The sequence below is a fragment of the Bombina bombina genome, chromosome 4, assembly GCF_027579735.1.
Source record: "Bombina bombina isolate aBomBom1 chromosome 4, aBomBom1.pri, whole genome shotgun sequence".
Lineage (NCBI taxonomy): Eukaryota > Metazoa > Chordata > Amphibia > Anura > Bombinatoridae > Bombina > Bombina bombina.
Window position 1 is genome coordinate 471002505 of NC_069502.1, and position 19597 is coordinate 471022101.

Sequence of the window (19597 nt, forward strand, 5' to 3'; positions counted from 1 at the left end):
CACCTTAGGGACCGTCTGCCATAAGTCCCATGTAGTGGTGTCTATTGGAAACATTTTTCTAAATATAGGAGGTGAGAAAAAGGGCACACCGGGTCTATCCCACTCCTTGCTAATAATTTCTATAAGGCTTTTAGGTATAGGAAAAACGTCAGTACCCACCGGCACCGCATAGTATCTATCCAGCCTACACAATTTCTCTGGAATTGCAACTGTGTTACAGTCATTCAGAGCAGCTAATACCTCCCCAAGCAATACACGGAGGTTCTCAAGCTTAAATTTAAAATTAGAAATCTCTGAATCAGGTTTCCCCGAGTCAGAGATGTCACCCACAGACTGAAGCTCTCCGTCCTCATGTTCTGCATACTGTGACGCAGTATCAGACATGGCTCTAACAGCATTTGCGCGCTCTGTATCTCTCCTAACCCCAGAGCTATCGCGCTTGCCTCTTAATTCAGGCAATCTAGATAATACCTCTGACAGGGTATTATTCATGATTGCAGCCATGTCCTGCAAGGTAATCGCTATGGGCGTCCCTGATGTAATTGGCGCCATATTAGCGTGCGTCCCCTGAGCGGGAGGTGAAGGGTCTGACACGTGGGGAGAGTTAGTCGGCATAACTTCCCCCTCAACAGAACCCTCTGGTGATAATTCTTTTATAGATAAAGACTGATCTTTACTGTTTAAGGTGAAATCAATACATTTAGTACACATTCTCCTATGGGGCTCCACCATGGCTTTCAAACATAATGAACAAGTATGTTCCTCTGTGTCAGACATTTTTAAACAGACTAGCAATGAGACTAGCAAGCTTGGAAAACACTTTAAAACAAGTTTACAAGCAATATAAAAAAACGTTACTGCGCCTTTAAGAAACACAAATTTTCCCAAATTTTGAAATAACAGTGAAAAAATGCAGTTACACTAACAAAATTTTTACAGTGTATGTAATAAGTTAGCAGAGCATTGCACCCACTTGCAAATGGATGATTAACCCCTTAATACCAAAAACGGAATAACAAATGACAAAAACGTCTTTTAAACAGTCACAACAACTGCCACAGCTCTACTGTGGCTTTTTACCTCCCTCAATACGACTTTTGAAGCCTTTTGAGCCCTTCAGAGAAGTCCTGGATCATGCAGGAAGAAGCTGGATGTCTGTGTCTGTAATTTTTGCTGTGCAAAAAAACGCCAAAATAGGCCCCTCCCACTCATATTACAACAGTGGGAAGCCTCAGGGAACTGTTTCTAGGCAAAATTCAAGCCAGCCATGTGGAAAAAACTAGGCCCCAATAAGTTTTATCACCAAACATATGTAAAAAACGATTAAACATGCCAGCAAACGTTTTAAAATACACTTTTATAAGAGTATGTATCTCTATTAATAAGCCTGATACCAGTCGCTATCACTGCATTTAAGGCTTTACTTACATTACTTCGGTATCAGCAGCATTTTCTAGCAAATTCCATCCCTAGAAAAATATTTTAACTGCACATACCTTATTACAGGAAAACCTGCACGCTATTCCCCCTCTGAAGTTACCTCACTCCTCAGAATATGTGAGAACAGCAAAGGATCTTAGTTACTTCTGCTAAGATCATAGAAAACGCAGGCAGATTCTTCTTCTAAATACTGCCTGAGATAAACAGTACACTCCGGTACCATTTAAAAATAACAAACTTTTGATTGAAGAAATAAACTAAGTATAAAACACCACAGTCCTCTTACGACCTCCATCTTAGTTGAGAGTTGCAAGAGAATGACTGGATATGGCAGTGAGGGGAGGAGCTATATAGCAGCTCTGCTGTGGGTGATCCTCTTGCAACTTCCTGTTGGGAAGGAGAATATGCCACAAGTAATGTATGATCCGTGGACTGGATACACTTAACAAGAGAAACAAAAAAACAAACTCTTTACCAGAGTAAGCAACTCAGCACCCGAAACGGGCCAGCCAGTTATAATGTGGTTGATATAGACCTCAAGGAACAGAAAAACTAGTGCCCTACCAGGACCAGCCTGATACATAGGGCACCCCAGAACTGTCCAAGGCCACAGAAAAGTTGAAGCCCTAGTAGAGATAGACAAAATAAACGATGGACATAACAATGTCCTAACACTCTTTATTTAACTTCCGCGGAAGTGCTAAAGCGACCACAAAATCGCTAGTATCAAATCCCAGAGAAGAAAATTTTTCCAAAAGGAAAAACTATAACAGACATGAGCTTTACAAAATAAAATAAAATACATCCTAACCAGATCAAAGTAAATGAGGGAAGCACCTGCAGGTGAACTCCCAAGAAGAATGGACACACTAACAGGACCAGCTGGTCAGAGAACCAATACTTCCAAAGCTCAGAACCGGAATAAGATACCCCAAAAAAAAGATAAAATGGAGACGACAAGGAGATTGACTTCATCCCCAGAAACCACTTCCCCAGAGGGCTGATCTGATCCAGACGATCCCACGCCTGACAATCCCTGGTTAACAGAACACGGACATTATCTTCCTGGAAGATGTAAATGCGCCAACGCCATAGATATGGCCATGCGGAACCGTGCCGTAACTTCTGGAGGACACATGCCGCCTTCTGGAGAAGGGGTAACGGCATCTGGGACACCTGCTTGCGTAGCAAAAGAAGGTTCTAGGGCACATGCCTCACGGGATATGGGATCCTCAGGGGCAGATGGCTCGGCAGACTCTAAGTGCCCCGATTCGGGAGAAAAGAGCACTCTAAAACGGCATTCAGAACATAACTGATGGGCATGGATTGCCCGGGCCATTTTATATTCTTCGCAAGAAGTAGAATCTGAATCAGAGACATCGTCTCCAAAAAATCAGAATCCTCCATGACTTGGTGATTGAAGTTATGGATAAAAAATAAACGGCGCCTTACACCCCCAATGGCTATGGCACTCACCACCTCCTATGACTCAGACAACTAGCGAAACAGACTCTCTCTGTCGCCACAAGGTCAGGAATACGGAAATGGAGAACAGAACCGTGCAAGCCAAAGAAGAGCGCGACAGTCCACAAGGACCACGCCGCTTGACAAAAAAGGCCAGTATGTTACAAAATAGCCACGAGCTCAAGAATCACTACACATTAGCAGACAGAATCACATAACAAACATGATTAAAGTCCCCCCTGTTCAATAACCCCCTCAGGTGATATTAACCCTTGATTCCATAAAGATAAAAGTCCCACTGAGACCCTGACTTCATTAACATTACATTCACAAATTGAAAATAAAATGAAACGATCTTACCTGAATCTACGCCATGGAACAGGAACACAATTTGTGACAGATAGTAGCCTTGCTCGTGACATGGACTTGAGTGAAGAAAGCAGACAGTGAAACTCGTCAACACTGATTGGCTATGGAGCTGTTAATATGAGTCAGGATGGTTTCGCAGAAAGACTCTCCCTGCATCTCCGGACTCTAACTTTCATCCATGCTCTCACTGAGCGGCTGACAGGACTACTTAAAACTCCAGTCCCATTCCGAAGAGTACTACTCTCCATAAGAGACTAAACCAAATCTTCTGACACTTCTCTGCCAACCTCCTGTGACAAAACGCAAAGAATGACTGGGGGATGAGGAAAGTGGGGGAGGTATTTAAGCCTTTGGCTGGGGTGTCTTTGCCTTCTCCTGGTGGCCAGGTTCTGTATTTCCTGTATTAAGTAATGAATTCTGTATTAAGTAATGAATGCAGCTGTGGACTCTCCCCGTTTAAGAAGAAAAAAAAAAATAATCATAAAAGGGTTAAGTTAAAGGGAAAGTCTAGTCCAACGTTCCAATTTACCTTTTCATCAGCATTTGCTTCATTCTTTTGGTATACTTTGTTGAAGCTAAACTTAGGTAGGCTCATATGCTAATTTCTAAACCATTGAAGGCTGTCTCTTATCTCAGTGCATTTTGACAGTTGTTGACAGTTGTTGACAGGTAGACAGTGCTAGTTCATGTGTGCCATATAGATAACATTGTGCTCACGCCCACGGAGTTATTTATGACTCGGCACTGATTGCCTAAAATGCAAGACTGTTAATAGCACTAAAATAAGGGGGCAGTCTGCAGACACTTAGATACAAGGTAATCACAGAGGTAAAAAGTATATTAATATAATTGTGTTGGTTATGCAAAATTGGGGAATGGGTAATAAAGGGATTATCTATCTTTTAAAGCAATAACAATTCTGGAGTAAACTGTCCCTTTAAATGGACATTGTACACTAGATTTTTCTTCGCATAAATGTTTTGTAGATGATCCATTTATAAAGCCCACCTAGGAGCGTTTTTGTAAAAATGTATAGTGCTGCTTATTTTTAAAGTGAATGTAAATTTTGATGCTAAAGTGCCCGGTTTTTAAAAATTCGATTAAAAACAGGGGCACTTTAATTCATCAAAATTCATCAAAATTTACGTTTCACTTGTGTTGTGAAAAACCTTCCTGGGTATAAAATTAGGAATCTGGCTTCCTCCAATCACGGCTTCTAATCAGACACTGATTCCCCCGGGAGGTTAGTCGTAATTGGAGGATGACCGATCCATCATTTCTGACGTCAGCTGGAGCGGCTGTCAAGTTTAAAAGGTATTTTTTCAAAACGAGTTAATTGTAAATTTTCATGAATTAAAATGCCCCTTTTTTATTCGAATTTTTAAAAACCGGGCACTAGCATCAACATTTACATTCACTTTAAATAACATTATGTTGATTTTCAGACTCCTAACCAGGCCCCAGCGTTTTAGACGTTTACTAATGTCTACAAACTGCTAGTTGTGCAATGGGTCTTTTCATATGCCGGGGAGGGGGGAGTATATGTTCTTGCTTTCCCAGCCCTTTTCAGTAGGTGTCCCACCCTAACCTCATCAACAGTGCCAAATTGGGAGCTTCTAAGTAAGTTTTTAAAATGTTTTATACTGAATTTTTATATCAGTATCTGTGCATATTATTCTTTATAGAAGTGTCTATTACATGAAGCTATATGAAAATTGGTGTATACAGTCCCTTTAAAGCAGTTTATTTTGATTTTAAAGCTATCATGAAGACCATGTTTGTACAGAGGTAGCCTATGGCACACAAACTGATAGCTCTGTTGTGGGTAGTGATACATCCCAAAAGCATAATAACGAAAAAAACATAGGAACATCCTTTATTTATAAAATAAAATAAAAAATCATTTAAAAAAATGTATATATATATATATATATATATATATATATATATAAATAAATTAGTATGCCATATTTTAGATGCAACAGAGAAAAAACAATATCTTAATGTCCCTTTCAATATTGAACTAACCCTGCTACATGCTGCACTGTGATTGCTTACATCAATGCACAGTGAAATTTCCATTTGTGTCTAAATTGCCAAAGCTATAATAAACAAGCGCAAGGCACTTTTCAATCGGTGTCTTTAGAATAGGACACAGTGGGTGAGCCAATTGGGGAGCAGATGCCAAATACTAGTCGTGACCTGCTCAGGAGCTGCATTTTGTTACAGCGCTGAGCAGGAATTTAGCTAGGCGTTTAATCAAGTTGCAGGGTTCAAATAAAGCATTTTATGTATTTTTTTATTACATTATTGTTAAAATAATACTAACTTATCTGGCTTGCCAGGAAGTTGCAGCTGAATTCTGCACCGGTCAGCAGCTCGAATTTCATTCTCTTTCTTCAGGATCAGCTTCTGTAAGCCTGTAGACCAGTCATGGGCCACTGCATTATTTAGGTTCTAAAGGGGAAAAAAATGGTTACTTTTCAGAATATTTCAGAGGGATGGTTTTAGTCTTAGGTGATGAAAGACAACTTTAGGAGTTGAGATGAAGGGGATTCTATTCTGTTCTTGATTACAACATATGTTTATCTGAATCCAAACATTTGTTCCAGTAGTTCTGTGTCTTCCTAGAGGTGAGATAACTGAGGTGATTTTGTCACCACCACTAGTTGTACAGAATAATAATTTTAGTACCATAAGGATATTCTAACTTCTGACCAACTTTTATTAAAAGGACATCATCTTCATTGATAACATTTTTTTATTCCTGAAACATTTCTATAATACATTTTTTGTCTATTTACCTTCATAAACTTCTTTACCATTGACCTCCAAAGCAACCCTTTTTCACCGTGAGCAGCATTGCATCTACCTTGCACCATTTGCAACATCCTATTTTCATGGTGTGCAGAGCCATGCACAGTAAAACGGGTACACAAGTTATGCACAGTAACACGGGTACACAGGTTATGCACAGTAACACGGGTACACAGGTTATACACAGTAACACGGGTACACAGGTTATACACAGTAACACGGGTACACAGGTTATACACAGTAACACGGGTACACAGGCTATACACAGTAACACGGGTACACAGGTTATACACAGTAACACGGGTACACAGGTTATACACAGTAACACGGGTACACAAGTTATACACAGTAACACGGGTATACAAGTTATACACAGTAACACAGGTACACAGGTTATACACAGTAACACGGGTACACAAGTTATACACCGTAACATGGGTACACAAGTTATACACAGTAACACGGGTACACAAGTTATGCACAGTAACACGGGTACACAAGTTATGCACAGTAACACGGGTACACAAGTTATACACAGTAACACGGGTATACAAGTCATGCACAGTAACACGGGTACACAAGTTATGCACAGTAACAGGGGTACACAAGTTATACACAGTAACACGGGTACACAGGTTATACACAGTAACACGGGTACACAGGTTATACACAGTAACACGGGTATACAAGTTATACACAGTAACACGGGTACACAAGTTATACACAGTAACACGGGTATACAAGTTATGCACAGTAACATGGGTATACAAGTCATACACAGTAACACAGGTACACAAGTTATGCACAGTAACAGGGGTACACAAGTTATACACAGTAACACGGGTACACAGGTTATACACAGTAACACGGGTACACAGGTTATACACAGTAACACGGGTACACAGGTAATACACAGTAACACGGGTACACAGGTTATACACAGTAACACGGGTACACAGGTTATACACAGTAACACGGGTACACAGGTTATACACAGTAACACGGGTACACAAGTTATGCACAGTAACACAGGTACACAAGTTATGCACAGTAACACGGGTACACAAGTTATGCACAGTAACACGGGTACACAAGTTATGCACAGTAACACGGGTACACAAGTTATGCACAGTAACACGGGTACACAAGTTATACACAGTAACACGGGTATACAAGTCATACACAGTAACACAGATACACAAGTTATGCACAGTAACAGGGGTACACAAGTTATACACAGTAACACGGGTACACAAGTTATGCACAGTAACACGGGTACACAAGCGGGTACACAAGTTATACACAGTAACACGGGTACACAAGTTATACACAGTAACATGGGTACACAAGTTATACACAGTAACACAGGTACACAAGTTATGCACAGTAACACGGGTACAAAAGTTATGCACAGTATGACGGGTACAAAAAGTTATGCACAGTAAGACGGGTACAAAAAGTTATGCACAGTAACACGGGTACACAAGCGGGTACACAAGTTATACACAGTAACACGGGTACACAAGTTATACACAGTAACACAGGTACACAAGTTATGCACAGTAACACAGGTACACAAGTTATGCACAGTAACACGGGTATACAAGTTATGCACAGTAACACCGGTACACAAGTTATACACAGTAACACGGGTACACAAGTTATACACAGTAACACCGGTACACAAGTTATACACAGTAACACCGGTACACAAGTTATACACAGTAACACGGGTACACAAGTTATACACAGTAACACGGGTACACTAGTTATGCACAGTAACACGGGTATACAAGTTATGCACAGTAACACGGGTACACAAGTTATACACAGTAACACGGGTACACAGGTTATACACAGTAACACGGGTACACAAGTTATACACAGTAACACAGGTATACAAGTTATACACAGTAACACGGGTACACAAGTTATACACAGTAAAACGGGTATACAAGTTATGCACAGTAACACGGGTACACAAGTTATGCACAGTAACACGGGTACACAAGTTATGCACAGTAACACGGGTACACAAGTTATACACAGTAACACGGGTATACAAGTCATACACAGTAACACGGGTATACAAGTCATACACAGTAACACAGGTACACAAGTTATGCACAGTAACACGGGTACACAAGTTATGCACAGTAACACGGGTACACAAGTTATACACAGTAACACGGGTACACAAGTTATGCACAGTAACACGGGTACACAAGCGGGTACACAAGTTATACACAGTAACACGGGTACACAAGTTATACACAGTAACATGGGTACACAAGTTATGCACAGTAACACGGGTACACAAGTTATGCACAGTAAGACGGGTACACAAGTTATGCAAAGTAACACGGGTACACAAGCGGGTACACAAGTTATACACAGTAACACGGGTACACAAGTTATACACAGTAACACAGGTACACAAGTTATGCACAGTAACACGGGTACACAAGTTATACACAGTAACACGGGTACACAAGTTATACACAGTAACACGGGTACACAAGTTATACACAGTAACACGGGTACACAAGTTATGCACAGTAACACGGGTACACTAGTTATGCACAGTAACACGGGTATACAAGTTATGCACAGTAACACGGGTACACAGGTTATACACAGTAACACGGGTACACAAGTTATACACAGTAACACGGGTACACAAGTTATACACAGTAACACGGGTACACAAGTTATACACAGTAACACGGGTACACAAGTTATACACAGTAACACGGGTATACAAGTTATACACAGTAACACAGGTACACAAGTTATACACAGTAACACGGGTACACAAGTTATACACAGTAACACAGGTACACAAGTTATGCACAGTAACACGGGTACACAAGTTATACACAGTAACACAGGTATACAAGTTATACACAGTAACACGGGTACACAAGTTATACACAGTAACACGGGTATACAAGTTATACACAGTAACACAGGTACACAAGTTATACACAGTAACACGGGTACACAAGTTATACACAGTAACACGGGTACACAAGTTATGCACAGTAACACGGGTACACAAGTTATACACAGTAACACGGGTACACAAGTTATACACAGTAACACGGGTATACAAGTTATACACAGTAACACAGGTACACAAGTTATACACAGTAACACGGGTACACAAGTTATACACAGTAACACGGGTACACAAGTTATGCACAGTAACACGGGTACACAAGTTATACACAGTAACACGGGTACACAAGTAATACACAGTAACACGGGTACACAAGTTATACACAGTAACACGGGTACACAAGTTATACACAGTAACACGGGTACACAAGTTATGCACAGTAACACGGGTACACAAGTTATACACAGTAACGCGGGTACACAAGTTATGCACAGTAACACGGGTACACAAGTTATGCACAGTAACACGGGTACACAAGTTATGCACAGTAACACGGGTACACAAGTTATGCACAGTAACACGGGTATACAAGTCATACACAGTAACACAGATACACAAGTTATGCACAGTAACAGGGGTACACAAGTTATACATAGTAACACGGGTACACAAGTTATACACAGTAACACGGGTACACAAGTTATGCACAGTAACACGGGTACACAAGCGGGTACACAAGTTATACACAGTAACACGGGTACACAAGTTATACACAGTAACATGGGTACACAAGTTATACACAGTAACACGGGTACACAAGTTATGCACAGTAACACGGGTACACAAGTTATGCACAGTAAGACGGGTACAAAAGTTATGCACAGTAACACGGGTACACAAGCGGGTACACAAGTTATACACAGTAACACGGGTACACAAGTTATACACAGTAACACGGGTACACAAGTTATGCACAGTAACACGGGTACACAAGTTATGCACAGTAACACGGGTATACAAGTTATGCACAGTAACACCGGTACACAAGTTATACACAGTAACATGGGTACACAAGTTATACACAGTAACACGGGTACACAAGTTATACACAGTAACACGGGTACACAAGTTATACACAGTAACACGGGTACACAAGTTATACACAGTAACACGGGTACACAAGTTATACACAGTAACACGGGTACACAAGTTATGCACAGTAACACGGGTACACAAGTTATGCACAGTAACACGGGTACACTAGTTATGCACAGTAACACGGGTATACAAGTTATGCACAGTAACACGGGTACACAAGTTATACACAGTAACACGGGTACACAGGTTATACACAGTAACACGGGTACACAAGTTATACACAGTAACACAGGTATACAAGTTATACACAGTAACACGGGTACACAAGTTATACACAGTAACACGGGTACACAAGTTATACACAGTAACACGGGTATACAAGTTATACACAGTAACACTGGTACACAAGTTATACACAGTAACACGGGTACACAAGTTATACACAGTAACACGGGTACACAAGTTATGCACAGTAACACGGGTACACAAGTTATACACAGTAACACAGGTATACAAGTTATACACAGTAACACGGGTACACAAGTTATACACAGTAACACGGGTATACAAGTTATACACAGTAACACAGGTACACAAGTTATACACAGTAACACAGGTACACAAGTTATACACAGTAACACAGGTACACAAGTTATGCACAGTAACACGGGTACACAAGTTATACACAGTAACACGGGTACACAAGTTATACACAGTAACACGGGTACACAAGTTATGCACAGTAACACGGGTACACAAGTTATACACAGTAACACGGGTACACAAGTTATACACAGTAACACAAGTTATACACAGTAACACGGGTACACAAGTTATACACAGTAACACGGGTACACAAGTTATGCACAGTAACACGGGTACACAAGTTATGCACAGTAACACGGGTACACAAGTTATGCACAGTAACACGGGTACACAAGTTATGCACAGTAACACGGGTACACAAGTTATGCACAGTAACACGGGTACACAAGTTATGCACAGTAACACAGATACACAAGTTATGCACAGTAACACGGGTACACAAGTTATGCACAGTAACACGGGTACACAAGTTATGCACAGTAACACGGGTACACAAGTTATGCACAGTAACACGGGTACACAAGTTATGCACAGTAACACAGATACACAAGTTATGCACAGTAACACGGGTACACAAGTTATGCACAGTAACACGGGTATAAAAGTTATGCACAGTAACACGGGTACACAAGTTATGCACAGTAACACGGGTACACAAGTTATGCACAGTAACACAGATACACAAGTTATGCACAGTAACACGGGTACACAAGTTATGCACAGTAACACGGGTATACAAGTTATACACAGTAACACGGGTACACAAGTTATGCACAGTAACACGGGTACACAAGTTATGCACAGTAACACAGATACACAAGTTATGCACAGTAACACGGGTACACAAGTTATGCACAGTAACAAGGGTATACAAGTTATACACAGTAACACGGGTACACAAGTTATGCACAGTAACACGGGTACACAAGTTATGCACAGTAACACGGGTACACAAGTTATGCACAGTAACACGGGTACACAAGTTATGCACAGTAACACAGATACACAAGTTATGCACAGTAACACGGGTACACAAGTTATGCACAGTAACACGGGTACACAAGTTATGCACAGTAACACGGGTACACAAGTTATGCACAGTAACACGGGTACACAAGTTATGCACAGTAACACGGGTACACAAGTTATACACAGTAACACAAGTTATACACAGTAACACGGGTACACAAGTTATACACAGTAACACGGGTACAAAAGTTATGCACAGTAACACGGGTACACAAGTTATGCACAGTAACACGGGTACACAAGTTATGCACAGTAACACGGGTACACAAGTTATGCACAGTAACACAGATACACAAGTTATGCACAGTAACACGGGTACACAAGTTATGCACAGTAACATGGGTACACAAGTTATGCACAGTAACACGGGTACACAAGTTATGCACAGTAACATGGGTACACAAGTTATGCACAGTAACACGGGTACACAAGATATGCACAGTAACACGGGTACACAAGTTATGCACAGTAACACGGGTACACAAGTTATACACAGTAACACGGGTACACAAGTTATGCACAGTAACACGGGTATACAAGTTATACACAGTAACACGGGTACACAAGTTATGCACAGTAACACGGGTACACAAGTTATGCACAGTAACACGGGTATACAAGTTATACACAGTAACACGGGTACACAAGTTATGCACAGTAACACGGGTACACAAGTTATGCACAGTAACACAGATACACAAGTTATGCACAGTAACACGGGTACACTAGTTATGCACAGTAACACGGGTATACAAGTTATACACAGTAACACGGGTACACAAGTTATGCACAGTAACACGGGTACACAAGTTATGCACAGTAACACGGGTACACAAGTTATGCACAGTAACACGGGTACACAAGTTATGCACAGTAACACAGATACACAAGTTATGCACAGTAACACGGGTACACAAGTTATGCACAGTAACATGGGTACACAAGTTATGCACAGTAACACGGGTACACAAGTTATACACAGTAACACGGGTACACAAGTTATACACAGTAACACCGGTACACAAGTTATACACAGTAACACCGGTACACAAGTTATACACAGTAACACGGGTACACAAGTTATGCACAGTAACACGGGTACACAAGTTATGCACAGTAACACGGGTACACAAGTTATACACAGTAACACAAGTTATACACAGTAACACGGGTACACAAGTTATACACAGTAACACGGGTACAAAAGTTATGCACAGTAACACGGGTACACAAGTTATGCACAGTAACACGGGTACACAAGTTATGCACAGTAACACGGGTACACAAGTTATGCACAGTAACACAGATACACAAGTTATGCACAGTAACACGGGTATACAAGTTATGCACAGTAACATGGGTACACAAGTTATGCACAGTAACACGGGTACACAAGTTATGCACAGTAACACGGGTATACAAGTTATGCACAGTAACATGGGTACACAAGTTATGCACAGTAACACGGGTACACAAGTTATACACAGTAACACGGGTATACAAGTTATGCACAGTAACATGGGTACACAAGTTATGCACAGTAACACAGATACACAAGTTATGCACAGTAACACGGGTATACAAGTTATGCACAGTAACACGGGTATACAAGTTATACACAGTAACACAGGTACACAAGTTATGCACAGTAACACGGGTACACAAGTTATGCACAGTAACACAGATACACAAGTTATGCACAGTAACACGGGTATACAAGTTATGCACAGTAACACGGGTATACAAGTTATACACAGTAACACAGGTACACAAGTTATGCACAGTAACACAGGTACACAAGTTATGCACAGTAACACGGGTACACAAGTTATGCACAGTAACACGGGTACACAAGTTATGCACAGTAACACGGGTACACAAGTTATGCACAGTAACACAGATACACAAGTTATGCACAGTAACACGGGTATACAAGTTATGCACAGTAACATGGGTACACAAGTTATGCACAGTAACACGGGTACACAAGTTATGCACAGTAACACGGGTATACAAGTTATGCACAGTAACATGGGTACACAAGTTATGCACAGTAACACGGGTACACAAGTTATACACAGTAACACGGGTATACAAGTTATGCACAGTAACATGGGTACACAAGTTATGCACAGTAACACAGATACACAAGTTATGCACAGTAACACGGGTATACAAGTTATGCACAGTAACACGGGTATACAAGTTATACACAGTAACACAGGTACACAAGTTATACACAGTAACACGGGTACACAAGTTATGCACAGTAACACGGGTACACAAGTTATGCACAGTAACACGGGTACACAAGTTATGCACAGTAACACGGGTATACAAGTTATGCACAGTAACACGGGTACACAAGTTATGCACAGTAACACGGGTACACAAGTTATGCACAGTAACACGGGTACACAAGTTATGCACAGTAACACGGGTACACAAGTTATGCACAGTAACACGGGTACACAAGTTATACACAGTAACACAGGTATACAAGTTATGCACAGTAACACGGGTACACAAGTTATGCACAGTAACACGGGTACACAAGTTATACACAGTAACACGGGTACACAAGTTATACACAGTAACACGGGTACACAAGTTATACACAGTAACACGGGTACACAAGTTATGCACAGTAACACAGGTACACAAGTTATGCACAGTAACACGGGTACACAAGTTATGCACAGTAACACGGGTACACAAGTTATGCACAGTAACACGGGTACACAAGTTATACACAGTAACACGGGTACACAAGTTATACACAGTAACACGGGTACACAAGTTATGCACAGTAACACGGGTACACAAGTTATACACAGTAACACGGGTACACAAGTTATGCACAGTAACACGGGTACACAAGTTATACACAGTAACACGGGTACACAAGTTATGCACAGTAACACAGGTACACAAGTTATGCACAGTAACACAGGTACACAAGTTATACACAATAACACGGGTACACAAGTTATACACAGTAACACAGGTACACAAGTTATACACAGTAACACAGGTACACAAGTTATACACAGTAACACGGGTACACAAGTTATGCACAGTAACACGGGTACACAAGTTATGCACAGTAACACGGGTACACAAGTTATACACAGTAACACGGGTACACAAGTTATGCACAGTAACACGGGTACACAAGTTATACACAGTAACACGGGTACACAAGTTATGCACAGTAACACAGGTACACAAGTTATGCACAGTAACACAGGTACACAAGTTATGCACAGTAACACGGGTACACAAGTTATGCACAGTAACACGGGTACACAAGTTATACACAGTAACACAGGTACACAAGTTATACACAGTAACACGGGTACACAAGTTATGCACAGTAACACAGGTACACAAGTTATGCACAGTAACACGGGTACACAAGTTATGCACAGTAACACAGGTACACAAGTTATGCACAGTAACACGGGTACACAAGTTATGCACAGTAACACAGGTACACAAGTTATGCACAGTAACACGGGTACACAAGTTATGCACAGTAACACGGGTACACAAGTTATACACAGTAACACAGGTACACAAGTTATACACAGTAACACGGGTACACAAGTTATGCACAGTAACACAGGTACACAAGTTATGCACAGTAACACGGGTACACAAGTTATACACAGTAACACCGGTACACAAGTTATGTACAGTAACACAGGTACACAAGTTATGCACAGTAACACGGGTACACAAGTTATGCACAGTAACACAGGTACACAAGTTAATACTATGCAGCTGGAGAACACAAGAGAAAGTTCACAGCTGAGCTGTCTCTTAAGGCTGTGACACACTCAAGTGATGCGGCGCGAGGCGATGCAGCTGCTTCGCACCGTGTCGCATCGCTTCTAAAGTTCAATTATTTAATCTCTGAGCGCTCAGCTACGCGACCTGACGCAGCAGAGTGCTCAGAGATGAAAAGGCAGGACACACTGAGTGCGCACAGCTGCATCTACACGCTGCGCACCGCTCCGCTTGCAGTGTGTCACAGCCTTTAGGCATTGCAGGAAGCCTGAATGTTTGTGCTCCTAAACTGAGCATATTCATCATAGCTAGAGAAGCAAAAGTGTATTTTGATGGTGATTTAAACTACATGCAAAAAGAACTACTATCTTTATAGTAAGGTGACATTTTGCACACTAAAAAGATGATGTTATGTACAGTGGGGCACATATATATTGTTGTATGTACAGAAAGCATTTACCCCTTTAAATGGACAATGAAGTCAAAATGAAACTTAAACAAATTGGTTAGAGTAGGACTTGTAGAGAACTTTCCAATTTACTTCTATTTTACTTTAAATGTTTGATCTGTTAGCAAACACTGCTGCCAAAGTCTGCTAAACACCTATAAGCCTACTTAGCTTTACTCTTCAACAAAGGAAAACATTCTTGCAAAATTGCTGCCATATAGTTTTCAAGACACATACACACTCCTGTACTTATCTCCCTGCTTTTCAACAAAAGATACCAAGAGAACAAATATAATTTGATAAAAGAGGTCAATTATAAAGCTGTTTAAAATTGCATGGTCTGTCTGAATCATAAATGTTTTGAGTTTCACTTTACTGTCACTTTAAATAAGCAGTTTCCAGATAAAGCACCATTCAGAAACATTGTGCGTTCTTTGTAGGCCACTCTGCAGATTATTACACGGTACAATGTATGATTAGCAGAAATTAATCCTGAAAACGTGTTAGAAAATGAAAGGGACATATTGCTCAAAATTGTTACGTGTAATGGAATGTTACAATAAAGATTAGATTTTTTAAATACATGTTCCTGTGCTGAATATAGCAGACTTATTTCTATGATAATTATCTCTATCAGCCAATGAACAGTAGAGTCCCCAGACAGTACACAATCATGCACTTTATGTTAGCTGCATATTACATGTAAACTGTTTTTACTTTAAAAAAAATGTAGCATGTTTAACTGCTGCTCTTCCATATAGATGATGAAAACATTTTGAGTGCCCCTTAATTCATGCAGTACTGATTTTTTATAAACAACCAATTACAAAATACATTACCTGATAATTTCCTTTTAGCTGTCCTACAAGTTGAGAAATTTGGTTGACTACATCCAGATCGTGAAGCAAATTCTGTAAGTCTTGATACAGCTGTCCAGGTCCCATATATAGATTATCTGTGATCATAAAGATAAAAGCTCTGTTACACTTGTAATGTTTCCCATAAAATCACAATACATTTTAAACTTAACACCCCTGGTGCTATAAACATACAGAGGCCTTGATAATTAAAACATCCACAATGTGGCGATATATAAAAAAGGGATCTGTTACGGAAACGAGATTGGCGGTGGAATATTCAAAACGGCTGACATCTTGAAGGCAGTCTCGCTGAGAGGCGTTTTACTTTACATCTTTGTGCGTGTGTCATGTAAATGATCCCTTTACACAGTATTTATGGCAATATAATTTAAATGTAAACTGAACCTCAGCCTCTTATGATACAATAGTGAAACTAGGACATCAATAATACACTTATATGAAGCTGAGGGATTGTGTGTATATTATACATATGTACACGTTTTATTTATATGTATTTTATTGTATAATGCTATAATATGTATTTAAATTATTGTCGTGTTTATAAGTATTAATACCATGTTTATTACAGTGTGGTCGCAATATTATAACAAGTACAGAACAGTAAGAAATTATATTGGCAATAAAGAAACACAACTAGAAAGTCATGGCTACTGTCTTCTATGGAATATTAACCCCTTAAGGACCGGGCATTTCAGGCTAAAACATCCCAAAAAGACCAGAACATTTTTAGCATTTTCACCATCACTCCATTTAAACAGAAATAGAGTCTTTTTTTTATTTACTTATGAAAACTATATATATATATTTTAGTAGACATCCCAAAGTATTGATCTAGGCCCATTTTGGTATATTTCATACCGCTATTTCACCCCCAAATGCAACCAAATAAAAAAAAATAGTTAACTTTAGGTTTCTCACTGAAATTTTTTACAAACAGCTTGTGCAATCATGGCACCAATGGTTGTGAATGTTTCTCAGGGATCCCCTTTGTTCAGAAATAGCAGACATATATGCTTTGCCATTGCTTTTTGGTAATTAGAAGGCCGCTAATTGCAGCTGCGCACCACACGTTTATTATTCCCAGTAGTGAAAGGGCTAATCAGGTAGCGTGTAAAGTTAATTTTAGCTTTAGTGTAGATTTTACCCTCCCACCTGACACTTCCCACCTCCTGATCCGTCTCAAACAGCTCTCTTCCCTCCCCCACCCCCCAATAGTCACCACCATTTTAAGTACTTTTAAAGGGAATGTCAATTTTTGTTTTTTGTTTTAAAAAATAGATAATCCCTTAATTACCCATTCCCCAGTTTTGCATAACCAACACTGCTATAACAATACACATTGTACCTCTGTAATTACCTTATATCTAAGCCTCTGTAGACTGCCCGCTTATTTCAGTTATTTTGACAGACTTACATTTTATCCAATCAGTGCTCACTCCTCTGTAAATTCACATGCATGAGCTCAAGTTTATCTATATGAAACACATGAACTAGCGCCCTCTAGTTATGAAAAACTGTCAAAATGCATTTAGATTAGAGGCGGCCTTCAAGGTCTAAGAAATTAGCATATGAACCTCCTAGGTTTAGCTTACAACTAAAAATACCAAGAGAACAAAGCAAAATCGGTGATAAAAGTAAATTGGAAAGTTGTTTAAAATGGCATGCCCTATTTGAATCATAAAGTTTTTTTTGGACTTGACTGTCCCTTTAAGTACTTTTTTTAATTATTATTATTGTCCTTAATGTAGAATTACCCCTTACCTTCCCACCTCCCTGATCCCTCCCAAAAAGCTCTCTAACTCTCCCCCTTCTAAACAATTCCCTCCATCTTAGGTACTGGCAAATCCCTCCCCCCTCCCTCATTTACCCCCATCCATGAGCCTTTCCCTACTCTCTAATAGTTCCCTCCACAGAGGATCCCCCCTCTCTCCTTCCTCCTTCCTGCCGCTCTCAGAGAATTATTTTTCTGTAACATAGCAGTCCCACCTGCTCCCGCCCCCCCTCCTGCCCCCCTCCAGAGGTGGGCTGCCCACCCACCTCCCTCCTAACCCTCCCACACCACCAACTATTGGCACCACAGCTGCCAGATGCAGAGAGGGCCACAGAGTGTCCATTTCTGCATCTGTACCTCTGCCCGTCTATTTCTGCACTGCCCCACTTGGCAGAGAGAGGCCCAGGACAGCAGAGTCGTACCCTGTACGGCGCTGGTCGTTAAGGGGTTAATATCACAAACACAAAATCTTCTTCCTAAAAAAAAGCAAATACACCAAAAGCAAAAAACAGGATTTTTTTAAAAAGACGACAATAATTTAAATACATATTATAGCATTATACAATAAAATACATATATGTATAATACACCCACAATTCCCACAGCTCCTATAGGTTAAATAGTAAGGTGTTTTTTGGTCTTTATTAACAATGGAGATCGCAGACATTACGAATATATAGGCGTTCTGTGGGAACTTCATAGGCATTTTATGGGAGCAACTAGTATTTTAATGCGGAAACATCTCTGTTAGTTTCTAATATTCAAAGCACTGTCCTCCCTCTTGGTTGCACCTTTTCAGTCATATCAGTTTTGCCAGCTTTTCAGTGGCAGGAATTTTCATAGTGAGAAATCTAGTGAATGTACTGTGAAATTTAATTTACATAAGAATTATTTGAACTGATAATACACAGAAAACGTGTTATGTTTTAGCGAACACCCAGTCTATATTGTGTAAACATACTTTAAATAGAGCCCCCACC

At 40.3% G+C, this 19597-nt stretch overlaps 1 protein-coding gene across 3 annotated transcripts in view; it reads right to left on the bottom strand.

Annotated features, from left to right (window-relative positions):
* Positions 1-19597, bottom strand: part of ARHGEF10 (Rho guanine nucleotide exchange factor 10) — a 595236-nt gene that overhangs the window by 221000 nt on the left and 354639 nt on the right. For all 3 annotated transcript variants that reach the window (XM_053710365.1, XM_053710363.1, XM_053710364.1), the window contains 2 exons: positions 16805-16920; positions 5603-5730 (listed from right to left, as the gene is read on the bottom strand). In XM_053710365.1, coding sequence (XP_053566340.1) covers positions 5603-5730; positions 16805-16920 — 244 coding nt within the window. The remainder of the gene's footprint in view (positions 1-5602; positions 5731-16804; positions 16921-19597) is intronic.